General features: G+C 44.7%; 1 protein-coding gene across 1 annotated transcript; it reads left to right on the forward strand.

The window, feature by feature from the left end:
- Positions 1-10,231: 10,231 nt before the first annotated feature.
- GPX3 (glutathione peroxidase 3) lies at positions 10,232-20,691 on the forward strand. The gene is made up of 5 exons (XM_053377041.1): positions 10,232-10,442; positions 15,683-15,836; positions 16,779-16,896; positions 17,570-17,669; positions 18,571-20,691. Exons 1-5 carry the CDS (start codon positions 10,356-10,358, stop codon positions 18,784-18,786), a joined length of 675 nt encoding a protein of 224 aa, XP_053233016.1. The 5' UTR covers positions 10,232-10,355; the 3' UTR covers positions 18,787-20,691.
- Positions 20,692-21,329: the final 638 nt, after the last annotated feature.

Raw genomic sequence — 21,329 nt, forward strand, 5'->3', positions numbered from 1 at the left:
TATTCCTGTACAGAAGCTGACTGGGCTGACCATTGATCAGGCCTTCATTGCACCTGAAGGCAGCAGGCTAGTTGTGCCATACCCTCCAACATTTCTCTGATGAAAATAGGGACGTCCTATTCCATAATAGGCGGCTTCCAATTATGTTTTTATATAACTTAATAGAACATGAAACATTTAAAACCTTCCCTATACAGGGCTGTCTCCAGATGTTGTATAAAGGTTGTATAGTTACTTATCTACTTGGCTCAGGGGTTGAATAACTCCGTACCCTCCAATGAAAATAGGGGTGTCTTACCACCCCCTCCAGCATTTCTCCAATGAAAATAGGGGTGTCTTACCACCCCCTCCAGCATTTCTCCAATGAAAATAGGGATGTTCTAAGGAAAAGCGAGACATTCCGGGATAAAATCAGAAACTGGAACAGCTTCTGTAAATCCGTCCCTGGAAAATAGGGACAGCTACACAGCTGCAAATAAAACATTTTAAATGTATTGTAAAGTGCAAATGTGACACTAGATGGTAATAGTGAGCTATGCCAAATTCAATGTATTTTTTCAATAAAATAAAATAAAATTCAAAATTCATTTTCACAGTGTTTTTTTTTTATATGGGTGCAAATTCCACCTTGGAGGGTCTGCATGACTGGCAGTGTGATCGACACAACTCTGATATCAAACGGAGGAGAATGGGCAGGAAACTTCAAAGCAATAGCCAGGGGATCTCCCACCACAGCTCTCAGTATCTGCCACCTGAGGCGATTGCCTCACTGTGTCTAATGGCAGGGCCAGCCCTCCTGCCAGCAAAGCACACCTCCTATAATCCTTCTTTCTTATTAGGGAAGAAAAGGTTATAGGAGCAAGCCCACTTATAAAATAGAGCTTACTACTGCCAGCATATATGGTAGCTGCCAAGAACACAGCTAGGATCTTATACCAGGTGCTGTTCAGAAGATTAAACTCTCCTTTGAGAGATTACATATTCTGGGATGCCAGCTTGCTTTTGTTATCACAACAGTCCACCTAGCAAAGCCACTCAGAGCCTGGTTCGTCACGCACATCACACAACAGTACAGCATTATCACATTTCTATCTGAGTAACTTAAAACTTGCTGGAAGTTAATGCAAATGGAGTTTTCTGTTTCACACTAAATGATTGTGTGGACTAACTTGTCTTACTCGTCTATAATCCATATGGAGAGAACATGATAGTGCTAATTGCACTGTGTGCTTTGGCACAAAACCCATAATTGAAAGGCAAATGCTGGAGAAAGGCCTTTTATGTTATCTTTTTAAAAGGGCACATCCATAGCTTTAGAATGGATGTATGACTCTTACAAACCTAACTGCAGGATCCAGTACGTTTTGCAGGTTACGTTCATCGTGTTGCTAACTTTTCCAGAAGTGAAGATATTTACCAACCCTGCAGATATCAATTCTCATTTCTGCTTACATGTTTGCTTACATGTTTGCATATCTGAAATCTGTAAAGTTCTCTGCACATTTCATTTGTCCTTGCTCTCAACATTGCTGGTAAAAACAGTGGGGTGGGGTGGGGGGTTACTTTTTTGCTGCTTTTAATTGAAATGTTAACTGCATATTTTAAATTTGTTCTTCACCTATTGTCTACCCACTGCACCTCTCTGCCTTTGAATAGATTGTGCCTTCAGATAACTAAAGATTTGTTCCTAGAGTTTTATTCCAGAACCCCAGAAAATGGGATTTTTATTGGATTTAGTGGAATTTAGCCAGGCTCACTGGACGCTTAGAATGAAAATTCAGATTAATGTGCTTGTCTTTGCATGCAAAGTGGATCAGGGAGTGGGGCTTGCTAGCTGATAACAAGAGAGATAACTAGAATAAATCTCTTCATTTTTTTTTAATACTAATCTCCTGACGCACATAGAACAACAACCTAGATAGTAGTGTGTTTCATCAAAACAGGACATCAATTTAATCTCCCTTACTATGCAACCAGAGAAAGATTAGTCCAAATGCAAAAGGAGGAACAGCCTTCCTTCTTAATTCCCTACAAAGCCCTGACCAGGCTCCAGATTAACATCCCTCTCACAAAGCATCGTTGTGATCAAGGCCTATTTCTGTTCCTTCCTAATTCACATTACTGCAAAGACAGATCTACACACCTTCTTCTTCCTTCACAAATGTTTGTCAACTTCCAAGAAGACTGAAAGCAAGACTTCCAAATATGTCCTGAGCATCCAAAGCCCTTGGCTACAGTGCAACTATTCTTGAGTTATCCGGAATCACATCCGATCTATTTCTGGGTGGCTTTTGTTGTTGTTGTGTGCGATTGTAGTGGTTACCAAATCCTTCATATTCCTTAACTCATGAGGTAGTCCATATTAAGGTTAAAAAAAAAGGTAAAGGACCCCAGGACTGTTAAGTCCAGTCAAAGGCGACTATGGGGTTGCGGCGCTCTTCTCGCTTTCAGGCCAAGGGAGCCAGCGTTTGTCCACAGACAGCTTTCCAGGTCATGTGGCCAGCATGACTAAATTGCTTCTGGTGCAACAGGACACAGTGATGGAAACCAGAGCGCATGGAAATGCAGTTTACCTTCCAGCCGGAGTGGTACCTATTTATCTACTTGCACTGTTGTGCTTTCGAACTGCTAGGTTGGCAGGAGCTGAGACCGAGCAACGGGAGCTCACTCCATTGCGGGGATTAGAACCGCCAACCTTCTGATCGGCAAGCCCAAGAGGCTCAGTGGATTAGACCACAGCGCCACCTGCATCCCTATGAGGGCCTGTTCACCCATATGAAGCCCCTGTGTAGAAGGAACAGATTTCCATGCCAATGGAACTGTCACGACAGTTCTCCATAAGACAATAATTGGATAAAACTGGGAAACAATGTACTGTATATACAAAGAGTATATACACCCACATGCACGACTGGCCAACGAAACAGACATCTAATTTGTTTCTGATGAACATTTCTCACATTTCATTGTTTACAAAGCTATTGTACTACCAACCTTTCTGTATGCTTGTGAAACATGGACCACTTACAAACACCATCTCCAACTTCTCGGAAGGTTCCATCAACGGTGTCTCCGAAAAATCTTACACATCACTTGGGAAGACTGGCGAACTAATATCAGTATACTGGATGAAGCAAAGATCTCCAGTGTTGAAGCAATGATTCTTCAACATCAACTTTTGTTGGACTGGTCATGTTGTGTGGATGCCTGATGATCGTCTTCCAAAGCAACTACTCTATTCTGAACTTAAAAATGGAAAGCAGAATGCTGGTGGTCAACAAAAGAGGTTTAAAGACTGTCTCAAGGCAAGTCTTAAAAAATGTAGTATAAACACCGACAACTGGGAAACACTGGCCTGCGAGCGCTCCAGTTGGAGAACAGCCAAAGGTGTCATGGACTTTGAAGACACTCGAACTCAGAACGCAAGGGGGAAACATGCTAGGAGGAAGGCAAGCTTGGCAAATCCACACTGTGATCAGCTCCCGCCCAGAAACCAATGTCCCCACTGTGGAAGGACGTGTGGATCCAGAATTGGCCTCCACAGTCACTTACGGACTCATTGTTAAAACCATGTTTATGGATGACAATCTTATTCGGCTACAAGTGATTGCCAAAGAAGAAGATTATTTATATGTCTAATTGGATATAAGCAGCCCCTCCATCGCTGCCTAAGCCTTGCCTAAAAATGCTCAGGTTGCCATTTATAGATCAAGATGTTCTGCCCCTCTGAATGTCTGCTGCCTCTCTGCCAGTGATAGCTGGTGCCTGCACATTAAAACTGGTATAGTGGAAGGCAGGGAGGCCAACAATAGGTGGAGCCAGAGCCAAGGACAGTCAGAGGCCCCATCTGCACGATAAATTTAAAACACTAGCATACCCAGTGCTTTTTTTCTGATGTCCACCATGGAGACATTAATTTTGCTGTTATTGCTATTGGTTTTTTTGTATCTTTATTTTTAGATCTCATTATGACTTATCTGGGGGTGGTTTAATTTTGTCATGTACCGTATGCTCTGGTGCATTTTTATTTCTTGCTTAGGCCTTCTTTTGCTATACTTTTGCAATTACACAAATCCTTTCCTGCTGTATGCCGCCTTCGGCGGGGTTTTAAGTGTGGAAAGATTTCGCAAAACTCCTTCCTGCGGGTAGAAGCAACAAGGAGTCTTCCTGAGGACGTTCTGTACAGGCTGATCCCAGCTCTGCACTGCTCCTGCCGACCTTCCCCAAAAGGGCCCTATGATGTCTTCCCATGCCCTTTGAAGCTGCCCTTGAGTCTGGGAGGAGCATCTCAGGCCTTTTCAAGAGGAGCAGAATCTGGGACAGAAAATAGGGACAAAAGGTTCACCCCACTTGGCAACATCCAAATCACCCTCTCTGCCTCTTTCCAGCACATGAAGTTGCCTTCTGTTCCTCTGCATTCAGCTTCCTGGGGTTTGGGAAGGAGGCGCAAAGCTCTGACAGGATCCTGCAACCCTCCTGCCTCCTCCCCTAAATCAGGAAGCGCTTGCCTGGCTTGGGAATGACTTCCCTTCTTCTCTTTCCATGGTTCATTTTGCATATCATAAATCCCTGCATATTTTACAGAAACTAAACCATTCAGTATTCCATTATTACATCCATCAAAACTTATTTACACTGTTGAATTTATCTTAATGCTGCCAACTTTTTCAAGTGTACACAATTTCCCCCCAGTCTTCTCTAAACGTATGTTCTTCATCTTATTCTATATGTTAAATCTGCAAGCAGCACATATTCCATCAGCTTAAGTTGCCATTCTTCTTTAGTTGGGACCTTGCTCTTTTTCCATTTTTGGGCAAACAAAACATGGGGCCACAGTAGTGGCATACATAAATAACCTTTTTTGACACCTGGGAATTTCCATCTAAATTATCCCCAACAAAAAAGACTCTGTTTTTTGGGGGGGAGGGGGAGTACTTTTAAACATTTTTTTCAATTCATTATGGATTATTTCCCAATATTCTTTTACCCTTTTACAGGTCCACCACATATGAAAAAACATTCCCTCAACCTCATTACATCTCCTGCACTTATCTGATTCAGTTTTAAACATCTTAGCAAGCCTACATGGTGTTAAATATCATCTGTAAATCATTTGCAGGTAGTTCTCCTTCAAATAATAACATGCTTAATTTTCAAATTGCTTTTCCAAAGTTTTCCCCAGAGATTAAAATCTATATTATGGCCTATATCTATTGCCCTGTGTGTCATAGAAGCTTTGACAAGCTCATCTTTGTTTCCCAATCTAATAACAGAATGTACATTTTAGATAAAAGTTTTTCTTTGTTTTGTAGAAGTTAGTTCTTTTTCAAATTGAGAACTTTGGTCCAAAGAACCATTTTTCCTGTCTATTTTAAACATTGCATGTAACTGATGATATTGAACCCAGTCCGTAACATGGCTCCTTACACTTTCCATTGATTTCAGTTTAGGTTCCCCCTCTGTAAAGTGCAGCAATTCCCTGTTAGTTGCCCACTGTCTATCCATATTGATTCTCTTAATTGTAATAGCCATAAAGGAGATAGCCATAAAGGTGTTTTCCTGTTATGTACGGAGTTGAATAGGATCCAAACTGCAGCAGTCTGATTGGTCCTAGAACAATAGGATCCAAAAGGCAGCAGTCTGATTGGTCCTAGAACAATAGGATTCAGAATGCAGCAGTCTGATTGGTCCTAGAACAATGCAGCAGTATGATTGGTTGGCAGGAACCACCCAATCATGCTCCAGATAGAAGTGAATCCACAACCTGATTGGCTTACAGTAGAATTCCTGAATTAGCCAATCATGTGCAGCCCATTGTGTAAATAATGTATATAAAGCAGATGCTTTGAGGGGACATTCATTCATTCCTCCTCACCACTATGAGCTGAATAAAGAGCATGAAATCACTTTGCGACTCTGAGTATATTTCATTTCCTTTCCAGCAGATTTTTATATTTCTCCCCTCTTCTGTAATTTTTTAACTTCATTGGCTCTCAGTTGACATTTTTCACATTACCTAACTAGAAGAACTACTAAAATAAAATATATATCTTGAGAAGATGGTTTTCTCAAGAGAAAATTTTGATTTCAGTAGTTCAGCTCTAGCATATGCTTATCTTTTTGTAATAGCCAAGGTGATTGCTTGAGAAACCTCAATTAAAAACTGAAATTCTTGAGATGAAGATGACTCAAAGAAAAAGCAGGGAATGGGTGAAGTCTCATAAATAGCCAGGCTGTTTGACCTGAAAATCATTAATCAATTTGCTGAAAAGATTTGGCAGGACTACAGTAGGATTAAACTATGAACCCTTTGAAAGGTACACTTTGTTCCTGAAATGCTCTCTGGTTCCACAGTGCCTGTGTCACTGATCTAGAAAACATCTGCGTAGAGAGCAGGGAAGGCTAACCCTTTCCTGCAAATGGGGCCCTGCCCTGACCACCTCAGTCTGCCCCCAGCAAGCCCCATCTGCCTGACTTTTTATTTACAACCAGTTCAGGGGGTGGTACGGCCAATCAGGTTCTTCCTCCTCCTCCTTAGTCTTAGTGTTACTTGCAAAGAACTCAGAGGGGGGTGGGGGGTGGGGAGGATGAAGATAAATCTAGAATTAGGCCCCATTTGCCTAAATGAGTTTTGGGTGTCTTCAAATTCATTGAGGCTCTGCACAACATGGTTATATTTCAGCATTGCTCACAGCATCTACAAGGTGGTTCTCTGCTAACGTTGTGGACCTTATCAAAATTCTTGCTTCACCATTTGATCTATGTATATGCTGTCACTGTTAGTTGACTTCAATCGGGTATGAAAACCTGAAGAGCATCTGAATCGCTGCTCAGAACTCCACCAAACTAAGGCACGATTGCCTTCCTTGAAAAACACACCCTGAATAAAGTCTCTTGGTAGTTTTCACAAAAGGTGGAAAGAAATATATGATACGCCTGTTGAAAATTGGAATAAAAAGGATCACTGTGTCAATTTTCAACACCTGTTAACTAGCTGTGATCAGTGGCAATCTGTAATAAATTAATCTGAAATTTTGGCATATTTGGAAACTTGAAAAATTCTTATGGAGACCACACACACACAATCACAATGCATAGTCACACCACCACTTGGCACACCATGGAACACATTCATACTCTCCAGCATCCCAATGAGGCAAATCAGGTTGCTAGTCTTTTTGGTTCCAAGCTCTTGAAAGAGCCAGCTGACTTGCACCAGAAACTGAGACCAAAAAACGGGCTCCTTTTTGTCCAGGTCTCTGGCACAAGCCAGCTGACTCAAGCCAGAATGCTGGACCAAAAAACAGGACATTCTGGGATCCAATCAGAACCCGGAATGGCTTCTGTAATTCTGGGATGTCTCACTTAAATCAGGATGGTATGTACATTGAGCGGTATGTACATTGTGCAATTGTATGCAGGATTTAAGATGCACACATGACGTCCCAAGTTCACCAGCGCTACCAAAGTTGACAAGCTCAGAATTGCCCCCTCTCTATTCAAGAGAACAAACATCCGATGTGGAACTGTGTATCTCCCTCTCAGTCACCAGATTACTATCACCAGTTTCTCCTTCCATTCTACTAAAAATGCACCACCACAACCTCTGGAAACACTTGACAACACCTTAAGTCACGAGGAAAGGGGTCTGGAAAGAGGCACTCCTTTATGTATTTGAATGCCAAGCTTGTGTTCAGGACTTTAAAGGTTAAGCGCCAACACAGCAAACTTATAAGCTTTTGATATGATATTCTCTTATCAAAAGCTACTGGTAGAGTTGCCCCATCAAATTACACTTTGCTGAAATCTAGTCCATCTGCTGTCTCCATTTACTCTGTGATCCACCTCTCTTCCACTGATCCACAGGCCAAGGCAGTGTCTGTTTTTTTCTGGCTAATAATATAGGAAAAAAACAAAAAACAAAGAAACACACCATACTGATCAGTGCTTTTTTTCTTAAAAAAAATGTTTAGGGGTACTCTCATTCTCCTACTCATATTGAAATACTACCCCTCAATGAGGCCAAACTTAGATTCACAAAATGTTTAGGAGTCTGCGTCCCCCTGCATCTCCCCCCCAGAAAAAAAGCACTGATATTGATAATATGCCACCACAGGTTAAGGTCTCTCTTTTCCTGTGCAGTGTGTGTGTGTGTGTGAGAGAGAGAGAGAGAGAGAGGAGAGAAATAAATAAATAAATAAATAAATAAATAAATAAATAAATAGCAGGCTGCCATTTCTTCCTAAAAGCCTAGTAAATGCTAAGTAGGCTTTGAGAAGGAGCCCATGCCTCCTTCCTAATGCTGCTGCTGCTGTCAACCCAGGAGTTGCTTTCACTGCCCCCATCTGCTGGCCAGCAGAAATTGGGGCACCCCAGGATCAAGACAGAAGCTGTGACTCTGAGAGCCAGAGTGGTGTAGTGGTTAAGAGCAGTGGACTCATAATCTGGGGAACCGGGTTTGTGTCTCCGCTCCTCCACATGCAGCTGCTGGGTGACCTTGGGCCAGTCACACTTCTCTGAAGTCTCTCAGCCCCACTCACCTCACAGAGTGTTTGTTGTGGGGGAGGAAGGGAAAGGAGAAGGTTAGCCGCTTTGAGACTCCTTAGGGCAGTGATAAAGCGGGATATCAAATCCAAACTCTTCCTCTTCCTCCTCTTCCTCCTCTTCTTCTTCTTCTTCTGACATTATTTTGGGGTTGCCCCAGCCCTATACGGACTGCTAGAGGGTAAGCCATTCACATTGCTTAAGGCACAGGTTGCCTCAGTAGAACAGTGTGCCTTCAACCAGCTTATGTTGTCCCAATGTTCTAATCTTATTAATTCTAATGTTCTGATTCTAATGTTCTAAAACATATTAATTATTTGAACAGGGAAATCTTGACTGCAGTAATCTGAGCTGGATTTTCAAGACTGGACTATTATGTCAAGCTTCAATTAGTGTGGAACTTGGCTGCCCAACTGGCTGACCGAGGTGAAAAGATCATATCGCACCAATTCTATTCCAGTAACATTGGCTGCCTACATGCTCCCAAGCCCAAGTTCCTATACTCTCTGCTCAGTCTTTTAGACTGACGTGTCAGCTTTAGAGACTGCTTTCAATTCATAGAGTCATAGAAATGCAGAGTTGGAAGGGACCCTGAAGATCATCGAGTCCAGCCCCCTGCAATGCAGGAATATGCAGCTGACTCATACGGGGATTGAACCTGTAACCTTGGCATTATCAGCACCATGCTCTAACCAACTGAGCTTTACCAAGATTGCAAGGCCTTTTTCATCGTGTTCCAGTCCCACCTCAGGCTGCTTCTGGGCAAATGGGCACAACTGCCCTGTCTTCTTCCAAGAAATGTTGCTTTCACATCTCACACTTTTAAGTTCTTGTTTATTTAAGATAGCCATCCGCAGGCTTTTCTATTTGGTAACCTTTGCAAGGAGCTCACAGCGATCCACAAAATCTATTCATTCATCTTCATTCATACCATTTTGAATCAATCATATTGCAAACAGCAACATTAGGAAGAAAACAGTACAGTGGTACCTCAGGTTAAGTACTTAATTCATTCCGGTGGTCCGTTCTTAACCTGAAACTGTTCTTAACTTGAAGCACCACTTTAGCTAATGGGGCCTCCTGCTGCCGCCGTGCAATTTCTGTTCTCATCCTGAAGCAAAGTTCTTAACCCGAGGTAATATTTCTGGGTTAGTGGAGTCTGTAACCTGAAGCGTATGTAACCCAAGGTACCACTGTATACAAAATCTTCAAAATCATTAGATAAATTGTGAGCAGGGAGGCCAGCCAGAATGAAATTAAATGCAGAAAAGAACATACAGAGATATTAACTGGCCTGTGCATACCTACTCATAAGTAAATTCTACTGAGTTCAAGGCCACTTCCACATAAGTGGATATAGAATTTTAGCCTAAGAGCTTTATTTATGTGCATCCCAAATTATCCTGGGAGCTGCGGTTTGTGTGTCACAGAGCTACAGTTCCCAGCAGATAACAGGGAACATGTTATATTCTTGAATCTTCTCTCTAGTCCAAATTCTGGTCACTGACATTCTCTCTAAGATGGATTTTACGTGAGCTCACCCCTAAGACAGCACATGGCACACCAATCTGTGAGGAATTCTTGAGTTCAGAGCCTACACGGTTAATATTTGCAGGAGCAGCCCACACGTCCTTGCTGTTCCATGATTGGCCAGAAGCGTTCTGCTTCACCCTATTTATCGCAGCATTTTTGCTGGAAGGTGCTAACGTGTTTGAGTGGCAGAGACAGAGAGACACCTGCGGCAAGCAGCAGTCCCCTGGGGAAGCAAAGGGAGGGTGCTTACCCCCCTTGTCCCTGTGGCTGCCACAACCATGAGGGGCAGACATAAGGACACGTGGATTTTGCCCTTGCTCTTAGCTGGCTTAATTCAGCCAAATCTGGGACAGGAACAACAGAAGGTAAGATATTGCAGTACCATTCAATGGGGGCTCAAACAGGAAGATAACCTGGGATGTGACAGCTCTTGTATTCTGGTTTGAAACCATGCAGTATCGGACAGCAGGGTTTGGTGAGGACGAGCAACAGCTGCCTAGTGATTTATATAACATAATACTCTCTGCACAATCAAGCACCCCTCATGAATCTGCAGCCAGGGGGAACCAACCTGATCTGGCCTGCGTAGGGACCAGAGATTCCATACCACAAAATTATGGGCAGAATGGCAGGTCCCAGTTTATATTCAGCTCCTCTCCCACAATGCCTTTGTAATTGTGTATCTAGATCAGGGTATGTATTTGAGCCTATATTGTTGTGGGCATTGTCAGAGGACAAAGGGAGTGCTTCTTTTAGCCGTGTAAACTCGCTGCTTCTTATCAAGTGGTGAAAGGAATGGAGTGCATTTTATGATCAGCCTGTCCCTGCGCTGTCCCCCTTCTTCCCAGGCATGTGAGCTGGCAGGCTGTTTCTCTGTCTCGCTAAGCTAGTTTCTGAACAGAAATTTCACATTTTCCAGGATGATTATATCAGGATGATCTTGTGAATTTTGACCTGGATGCTGCTGGGCAAGCGCTTTAAACGATAAAACACCTCCACAGAGGCTGACCCTATCAGCGACTACTAGTTACGACGGCTATATCTGATGTCCAGTATCAGAGGCAGCATGCGTCTGAATGCCAGTTGCTGAGGGACATGAACAGGAGAGGGCTATGGAGGTTCACGTTCCGATTGTGGCATTCCCAAAGGTAGCAGGCTGCCCACCACGAAAACAGAATGCTGGACTAGATGGGCCAGAGGAGCATAAACCTAGGGGCTTGCCTAATACTGTACTGAGTTCGACCACTGGTCCATCTAGTTCAGTATTGTCTACTCTGACTGGCAGCAGATCTCCAGAATTTCAGATGCGGTTGTATGTGTGTATTCCCCAACCCGGTCAGATGGGTGGGGTACAAATAATAAAATTATTTTATTCCACCTGGAGATGCCGGGGATTGAACCAGAGACCTTCTTCATGGTACAGCAGGTGTCCTGCTACGGAGCCATGGTCCTTTGTCCAATCCAGCAGGGTCCTTCTTACATCCTTAGGTTCTTGCCAGGAATGCTATAAATACCCATTTGTCTTATTGTGAAACTCAGAAGATCAGCCTCACAGGATAGCTGTGATGATAAATGATACTATGGTTGCAAAGGACACAGTGCAAATCTCACCCCCCAGCTCCTAACTGATATCTGAATCCCTCCTAGGGCAGGAGAGGAACCCGGAGATATAGTGCTGCAGGTCAGGCAGATCCTCTGTAGCATGGAACTTTAATCTCGAGCAGGGAAAGGGGGAGCTGCTGTCTAAAGCACGGGAGATGGATGTGACTCGTGTACCAATGTCATCAGTCCAAAGGACAAGGTTAGGCAAGATAGGATAGGTCCCATGTGACTTGTTTACTCCCAGGGCTATCGGCACAGGCAGATAGTGTGGCAGAGATGTGAGAGAAACCTCAGTGACATCTTATTATGAATAAGAAAGCCACATATAATCTGCCTAAAGAAGGGAAGCACAATAGCCACTTTGTTGCTGGTCCATTTAAAGCAGTTTCTGCTCATACCTGCACCGATGCACAAGACCAACTTGTGTGGGTCACAGAAAGATGGCGGGGAAGCATTACCTACGTGCAAAAACAAGTGGTGTGAAAATATTAAATCACCATTCCTAGCTCAGCTGGTAGAGCACGAGACTCTTAATCTCAGGGTTGTGGGTTCAAGCCCTGTAAGCAAAATATTCCAGCATTGCAGGGGGTTGGACTAGATGACCCTCGGGGTCCCTTCCACCTCCATAATTGTATATTTCCATTTCTCTCCAGAACAGCAGCTGTGAGGCAGGGTGGGGAGACTTTGGCCCTCCAGATGTTGCTGGACTACATCTCCCATCAACCCTGGCCAGCGTGGCCAGTATCAAGGCCAATGGAAGTTGCAGTCCATCAGCAACTGCAGGGCCAAAGTTGCCTCATGCCTGCTGTACAAGATGTGCATTGGGGCACACGCCAAGCATACATGCTAGGAGACAGGCTGCATTGGATTCAGTGGGGCTTCCGGCAGAGCAAACACATTGGATGGTGCTGCAGAGGTACAAAGACATCGTCACTTTTATTATGGGAAGGAAAGAGAAGGGCTTCCAAACTTGTTGCTCCCAGTCACATCTAGCCTAAGTAGACTGTTCCTGTCTTGTTCCCATTACAGTGGTACCTTGGGTTAAGAACTTAATTCGTTCCGGAGGTCCGTCCTTAACGTGAAACTGTTCTTAACCTGAAGCACCACTTTAGCTAATGGGGCCTCCTGCTGCCGCCGCACCACCAGAGCACGATTTCTGTTCTCATCCTGAAGCAAAGTTCTTAACCCGAGGTACTATTTCTGGGTTAGCTGAGTCTGTAACCTGAAGTGTATGTAACCTGAAGCATATGTAACCCGAGGTACCACTGTACAGCAATCTACTGTGCTGACTGATGGGAGTTTCAATCCACAGCATTTGATGGAGAAACAGCTTGCCAAATGTTTACATATACAGTGGTACCCCGCAAGACGAATGTCTCGCTAAACGAAAAACGCGCAAGATGAAAGGGTTTTCTGATTTTTTAGCCGCTTCGCAAGACAAATTTTCCTATGGGCCTTTCTCGCAAAACGATTTTTTTTTTGAGTTTTTCCCCACAGGCTCCCTCTAAACTTCAGCGGAGCGGGGCGGGCTGGGAGGGAATCCCTTGGACCCCCGCCGGACTTCCCGAAGCTCTTTTGAAGTCCGGCGGGGGTCCAAGGGATTCCCTCCCAGCCGCCCGCCTTTAAAAGCACTCTGGGGAAAGCAGCAAAGCGCAGCGCGCTTTGTTGCTTTCCCCGGAGTGCTTTTAAAGGCGGGCGGCTGGGAGGGAATCCCTTGGACCCTCGCCGGACTTCCCGCAGCTCTTTTGAAGGGCTTTTCTTCCCACCGCCAGCCTTCAGAACAGCCTTCTGAATGCTGGCGGTGGGAAGAAAAGCCGTTCTCCCCCCGCCTGCCTACAGAAGAGGTTCGAGGAAAGAGGCGAAGGAGCGCTGCCCCTTCACCTCTGTCCCCGGAGCTTGCCATTCTCCCCCGGCCTGCCTTCAGAAGAGGTCCGGGGACAGACTGTCCCCGGACCTGGTCTGAAGGCGGTCTCCATAGGAACGCATTAATTGATTTTCAATGCATTCCTATGGGAAACCGTGCTTCGCAAGACAAAAAACTCGCAAGAAGAAAAAACTCGTGGAATGAATTAATTTCGTCTTGCGGGGCACCACTGTACCCCTGCCCTCTCAAGGCTATCTTTAAAAGCCAAGGAAATGACAGAGCTTCTCCAAGCTTCTCATTCCTGTGGTCTGTATTTCAGCTGTTTACAACGGTTGAAATGTTTGTCCATCTTTTGTGGGTTCGCTGGCCAGTGCTATTTTTACCCTTGTACCTTTTACCGCTACTTAATAACTGGTCTCAGAAACTGACTCCTCTTGTTCTGTGTCTTCAATTAGTATTTTTTGTGCGACATGCCTTTGGTTTGTTTAGAGCCAAAAGACGTACACAAGTGTTAATCCCCCTCCACAGTTAACATTCCCCTTCCTATCCCATGGCTGTAATCCAGGATTTGACTTGGAACAAAACTTCGAACAGGAACAAATCTGGGTTGGCCTGCAGTAAAAGGGACCCATCTCTGTCATCCAGCACCTGTCCCTGCAAAGTGGAAAAGCAAAACAGCTTTAGCAGTGCTTGATCTGTGGCTTCTGACGCAAATAGATTTCCTCTCTCCTGCAGTGAACCAGAAGTTCAGAGCAAATGATGAAGTGTACAGATCAGAGCCTAGTAACCATGGGTTTCTAGGTGACCAACAAGAGCTAAGTGGTGGGGGCAGTTCTTCAGTCACCAATTATAAACTGCTCTGCCATAGGACGTTGCTTTATATCGGTCCAGACCAGTATTGACTGGCAGCAGGAGTGCCAGCTTGGGTGCCCAGAACCGTGGCTGTCATGCAGCATGCATGGCCCTGGCACTGAAATTTGTGGGTGCCCAGCCCCTTCATGGGAACTTTTGTGGGTGCTTGGGCACCCAGGGCCCCAGGAAGTTGGCAGGTATGACTGACAGCACAGCTCTCGAGAGTTTCAGGCCAGGATTTTACCCAGCCCTACTCAGAGATGCCAGGAAGTGAGCCCAGGACCTGCAAAACAGTTGTTCTACCAATAACTTTAGCTCTTCCCTTCCTCACCACTGAGGATGGAATATATTTTCAGCACCCAGCACCAGAAGGGTGTGCCCACCCTACTGTATTTATTTCATCTTTCATTATACACTTCCTCTAAATACATTCATAGGTTTGTCAACACCTCTGCTTGGAAGATGCTCCTGTGCCTTTTTGCCAGCTCTAAAGAAGAAGGGAGTTCAGCAAGGATGGCTTCTTTTATCACTACATCAGGAGTGTCTAGACACACTGGGCATTTGCACCCGAGCCATGCACCCTGCCACCGTGCATTTGCTGAGCTTGGGAAGGGGCAGACACAGGCAGACTCTCCTCCATGCACAGAGGAAATCTGGGTCAGCCCTGATGTTCCCGAGTCCCTGCAGACAGAGGTGCTGTTGTCAGCCCTGCAGTATTTTGTATTGTAAAGCTGGAAGTCACTGAAGAGCTCACTGCCACCCATTTAGACTGTGTGGGATGACTGGTTCTCATACTACTCTAGAGGTAGGGAATCTTTGGCCACCTCAGGCTGCATTCTCTTCTGGGCAATTTGCCAAAGGTCACATGCCAGAGGAGAGCAGGGCAAGAGCCTAAAGTGGGAGGAGCAACAAATATAATCTTTGCACAGTAGGCTGCGTTCTGCACATGCTCACACATCCCCCTCTAACCAGGCAATCTAGAGTTGTTTTCAGAATTCTAGGGCACACTTTAGCTAGGCAGAAGCACTCCAGGATAAGGTGAAGCAAGACCAGTAGAGTCCCAAAGGCTAGGTAAAAAGACCTGCATGGAACATTTGGCCTGAGGTCCCCCTCCCCTGTTGTGGTCCGATCTCCTTCCATGGTATGGGCATCTGGGTACACTTGTGGAAATGTATATGAGCTGTCAAAGCAGCTCTTAGAAAAGCCCTGGTGCAGATCTGCATTCCAGAGTATCTTCTTTCACCTTCTTATCCTTCTTCAGGTTGAGTCTCTCTTGTTTCCCTCCAGGTGGACTGCTACAACACGAAAGCAGGAACAATCTATGACTATGGGGCTCTCACCATAAACGGTGATGAGTACATCCCTTTCCAGCAGTACTCGGGGAGGATGGTCCTCTTTGTCAATGTGGCCACCTACTGAGGACTCACAATGCAGTACCTTGGTAAGATTCTCAGCTAGGAAGAGAAGCCTAGCTAGCAGCACATGCCCTAGTGGTGGATACTTTTGATGGGAGGCACTAGACTTCCAGCAATGCCAGAAGCTGAGAAAGCCTGTCTCTTAAGCCCAGAAGCATGAAGACTAGCTAAGATTATTTGGTAGGGATGGAAATCATCTCTATTCTGTGATACTTTCCTCTTTGTTATTGTGTCACGTGCAGCAGATGAGATCTGGCCTAAGCACAGGTTCCGAGGCTCAGTCCAGGCATATTTACACTTAGGCAGATTTGCCTTTCCCTTGGGAGATTCAGGACAGATAAATTACTCCTTCAGGCAGCGCATCATTAATTTATGCAGCGATTGCTACCAACCTGGATGCTTTAAAAGAGGATTGGGCAAATTCATGGAGGAGAAGGCTATCAGTAGCTACTAGTCATGATGGCAGTGTTCTGTCTTGATGGTCAGCAGCAATACTGCCTTCTGAATACTAGCCGCCAGAAGCATCAGGAGGGGAGTGTGTTATTGTGCATTGGTCCTGCTTTCTCAGTTCTATGAGCATCTGGTTGGCGACTGTGAGAACAGCATGGTGGACCAAATGGACCATTCTTGGAGGTTCATCTCCACAACGCAATGTTCAGAGATGCCATGCCACCTCTTGTTGACTTCAGGATGGCTCCATCACATAAGTATGCTTTGAGCCAAGTATTTTATTGAGCTAAGTCCTGCAGGTGACTTTTAGAGGGAGAGCCGATTGTATTAATTCTTTTGGCACCTTAAATGGTAACCATTTTTATTGTGGCATAAGCTGTCACCATCAGAAGTGTGATCCTCAAATGGCAGGTGTTTGGGGTACAGGTTGTAGCTGAAATTGCAGTGGAATGCAGGGGCTGTGGCAATTCAATTAGAGTCTGAATTGGGATTTTGCTCTGTTGGTGATTATGTTGCAGAACTGAATGCACTACAGAATGAGCTGCGAAATCATGGACTGGTTGTCCTAGGTTTCCCATGCAATCAATTTGGAAAACAAGAACCTGGCACGAACGCAGAAATCCTTCCAGGACTGAGGTGAGTACACCTACTGCATGACTTGATGGTTATGCCAGGTAACTCTTCATTGCACAACTGGCTAATTTAGAAAGCCTCTTGTCTTTAATGCTTACAGTTGCTCACTATCTCCTTCTCCTGTGGCTCTACCATGTACCCCAGAGCAGACTCACATGCACGTACAGTGGTACCTCGGGTTACATACGCTTCAGGTTACATACACTTCAGGTTACAGACTCCGCTAACCCAGAAATAGTGCTTCAGGTTAAGAACTTTGCTTCAGGATGAGAACAGAAATCGTGCTCCGGCAGCGCGGCAGCTGCAGGAGGCCCCATTAGCTAAAGTGGTGCTTCAGGTTAAGAATAGTTTCAGGTTAAGAATGGACCTCCAGAACGATTTAAGTACTTAACCCAAGGTACCACTGTATTGCTAATTTTTACTTCTCTTCTCCTTCTGGCAAGAAGGTGGGGCAGGCAACAAACTTTAATCTCTAGGGAACTTACCTACACTTCCATGTAAATAGTGATTGCGTGGGAGCAGGGAATGGAAAGGATATTTACGGCTGGGCAGCAGGGACTGTGCCTAATAGATTCTGAGCAGGGGCCAGGAGGCTGTCCTCTGAACAGAGTAGAGACTTTTCCTTGTTGCAGCCTCTCTGCGAAAGAGCTGGTTAAACTTGCTCCTTCTGTTCCAGATACGTCAGGCCTGGAGGAGGTTTTGTCCCAAATTTCCAGCTCTTTCAGAAAGGAGATGTGAATGGGGATAAAGAACAGAGAATCTACACCTTCTTGAAGGTTTGTATCGGCTCCTTTGAACCTCTACCACCTCTCATCCTGGCTCATGAAGATATTAAGGGAAATAGCTTGGAGCCAAGGATTCCGCAAACAGAACTACGCTCCGATGATGCTCTCACTGACAGACAGGGGGGCATTTCTAACCAAATTATTCCTTTCCCCTTGTGCCCCCACTAAATCTGCTCCAACGGTTCACCACTGTGAGAACAAGGATGCTGAATTGCCTTTGGCCTGATTCAGCAGGGTCCTTATAATCAGGACTGGGGTCTCCTATAAAAGAGCTTAGAAGATGGAGCAGGGGTCCATAAGGGGAAATCAGAGAGAAATGCCTCTCTTTCTCTCCTTCTTCTGCCAGTGTGGGTATCCAATGGACACAGGTCCCTCCCATAAATAGATCATGGCCCTCCCATTAATGGAAATGTAACTCGGGATCCAAGAAAGTAAGTTCTCTTTAAGAAATGTCAGGGGTGAGGCTGCCAAGAAAATTATAAGTTTTTAGATACGCAAGCACCTATGTGTAACGTGGCAGAGAGAAAAAAGCAGCTGGGGAGGGGGAGAAATTTTAAGCAGAAAAGCAGCTGGTGAGCAGGGGTTAAGCACCTTCTTCCCTCCTGACTGGTATTCATTTAAGAACAAAACAGGTTGCTGCATCATTATCCACTTGCGGATAGGGCAGTTTGGCCCTTTATTAGGCTCAAATGTCGCTGCCAGGAAGTACATTTCAGACTCCTCTCTTCCTGTTCACAGACTCCTCTCTTCCTGTTCACAGCCTACATCTCCCCTACACCACTAGAGCAATGACAAAAAGCTTGTTTTTATACTTCTTAAAGCACGTTCTATCAAATTGCCTCCATTTCTAACAAACAGAAAAGTAAATAATGCTTTTCTTTCCCTCTGCTAGAACTCCTGCCCGCCTCCTTTAGAAAGCTTTGGTGACCCCAAGAAACTTTTTTGGGAACCGCTGAAGGTCCACGATATCAAGTGGAACTTTGAGAAGTTTTTGGTTGGTCCGGACGGGAAGCCTGTGATGAGGTGGGCACACAGGACCAACATTGGCACTGTGAAGAGCGACATCCTGAAATACATGAGAGAGCAGCAGAACCTGTCAATGGGCTAGAGGTCATGTAGATGTAGAGAAACAAGATGGGAGGGGTGGGGGTGGGGAGACCTGTTGCTTTATCCAGAACCAGACATTTTATCCTCAAATCACAGAAAAAGAAACTGAACTTCCTTTGATCAAAACCAAAAGGTTAAGATATACTGTTAAATATGTACTAGTTTATTCAAAATCAGACTGCAACCCTTCCTCGACTGACCTGTTTTTCCAAACACACTTTGGAAGAGAAAGTGGGCCTCAGCTTTCCAGTCCCTCTCTAGGCTTCGCTCCCACCATGTTGTAAGTGGGATCTCTCCCTGCCATCACTCCAACTTTGAGCCCACCATAGCACATTGGTAGCATTGCAGGGAGGTTGACGAAGACAACCCTTGGGGTCCCTTCCAACTCTACAATTCTGTGATCAAAGCTGAGTACAGTGGTACCTTGGTTCTCAAACTTAATCCGTTCCAGAAGTCCGTTCCAAAGGCGCACTTTCCCATAGAAAGTAATGCAAGATGCATTAATCTGTTCCAGACTTTTAAAAACAACCCCTAAAACAGCAATTTAATGTGAATTTTACTATCTAACGAGACCACTGATCTATAAAATGAAAGCAATAATCAGTTACTGTACTATAAAATAAGTAAGACAGTATTATTGGTGATAAAAATTAAATTTTTTTTTTTTTTTACCTGCACTGATGCTAGTCATTGTTTGGATGGGGGGCTTTTATCCATTTCCGTAGTCACACAATCAATCAATAGCTGAACTGGGTTCCACACAGTCACAAACCAAATTAACCAAAAATGCCTCAAAAACAAAAACGCAAAATAAATAGCAAAAACAAAGTGCCAAACTTAATCCATTCCAGAAGTCTGTTTGACTTCCGAAATGTTCGAAAAGAAAGGCTCTGCTTCTGATTGGTGCAGGTGCCCCGGAAACAATAGCCAACAGCCGCATCAGATGTTCGGCTTCCAAAAATTGTTCGAAAACCAGAACACTTACTTCTGGGTTTTCAGTGTTTGAGAACCAAGGCATTTAAGAACCAAGGTATCACTGTATATTACAACACACAAAGTAGTCTTTTGGTTTTGATACTACATTAAAAGTATGAGAGGGACCTCTTTCCCCACTCTTTGTTAACATATTTATATGCAAATATATATTCAGCAGTCTTTAGCCATCAGGCTTTATAAGTCAAACCACACTCACTTCTATCTATATAACTCAATTATGCCAATTTATGGTGGCATAAGCTTTCACAGACTAGTGCTTCCACCAGAGCAGCCAACACGGTGCTCTCCAGCACTTGTTGGGACTAAAACTTCCATCAGTCCCATCAGGCATGGCTAATGGTCAAGAATGATAGGAGTCATATCCCAACAAGATCTAGAAAACACCATATTGGTTGCCTCTGGTTCACATCACAATCAGGTCTCAAGAGATCTTTATTTGCAACCCTTTGCTATAAGAACCCAAGTCACACTGCTCCTGTTAGGGATGGGCAGATCTTTTGCTAACAGATGGGATCCACATTTTGGACAGCTCTGGATAAGGCACAGCCCACCTCCCTTCCACAGCAAACTGAACAGACCCTCCCAGGCCGAGAGGTTATGTTGACTGAAGTTTCTCAAAGATGGCACTTCTTCCTCCGAGTGTGGATGACAGGAGAGAGGGATCTGGGGACAAGATGATGCATCAGTATGAAGGTTGGGTCTGAAAGCTCCCAAAGGGTGGACCTAGCCCAAGGCTGCGAAGGGACAGTGGAGCAGCTCTTCTAGTGCATTCGTGCTGCCCCACAACTCACCTTTGCAGAGATGCAGTCCTTCTGATCAGCCCCACGATCCTAGCCTCTTTTGCTTCCACACCCACCCTGTGTATGAAAAACTGCCTAATAATAATTAAAAAAAAACAGCAAGCACTCAATGCAACGTGTGAGACTCTCCTTTAAGCAAGGGTGCAGATCTGGTGGCAATACACGATGTGTATCCCTTGGAGAATTTGGATCCTCTAGCTAGGTTACAGTCTTAACAAAACGAGATCTTGTCTATACTGCCACTAGCATTCTCACTAAGCCAAGACCCTCCACATCCATCCCAGGCAGCACAGACAGTGCTCAGGGATTATGGGAACTGTGGTTCAGCAGCATTTGGAGGGCCACAGGTTAGGCACCCCAATTTATAGGGTGCCTTTAGAAGGTACAAAAGCCATTCACACAATGATCCTTTATGACAACTCTAAGCTGAGTCAGTATTCTTCTTCCCATATTGAGAGAGAGAGAGGCTTGCTTAAGGCAACCTAATGAGTTTGCTATTTAGGTGAAAATGGAACAGAAGGGGTTTCTGGTTAGAGCTCATCCTTTTTTGCTCTGTGTTATCATACTAAAAACTGCCCCTGTTAAAGAAACCAGCTTTCCCACTGCAAAACTGTGTGATAGCATTAGAATCTGACATCCTGGATCCAGTTGCCCTGGTTCAGGCAGTTTCCCCTTGGTGTTCACTTCATGCAAATATAGATTCAAAGAGAAGATAAAATACACAAGCACAGAACACACACACATACAC

Source organism: Podarcis raffonei, chromosome 2, assembly GCF_027172205.1.
Source record: "Podarcis raffonei isolate rPodRaf1 chromosome 2, rPodRaf1.pri, whole genome shotgun sequence".
Taxonomy (NCBI): Eukaryota; Metazoa; Chordata; class Lepidosauria; order Squamata; family Lacertidae; genus Podarcis; species Podarcis raffonei.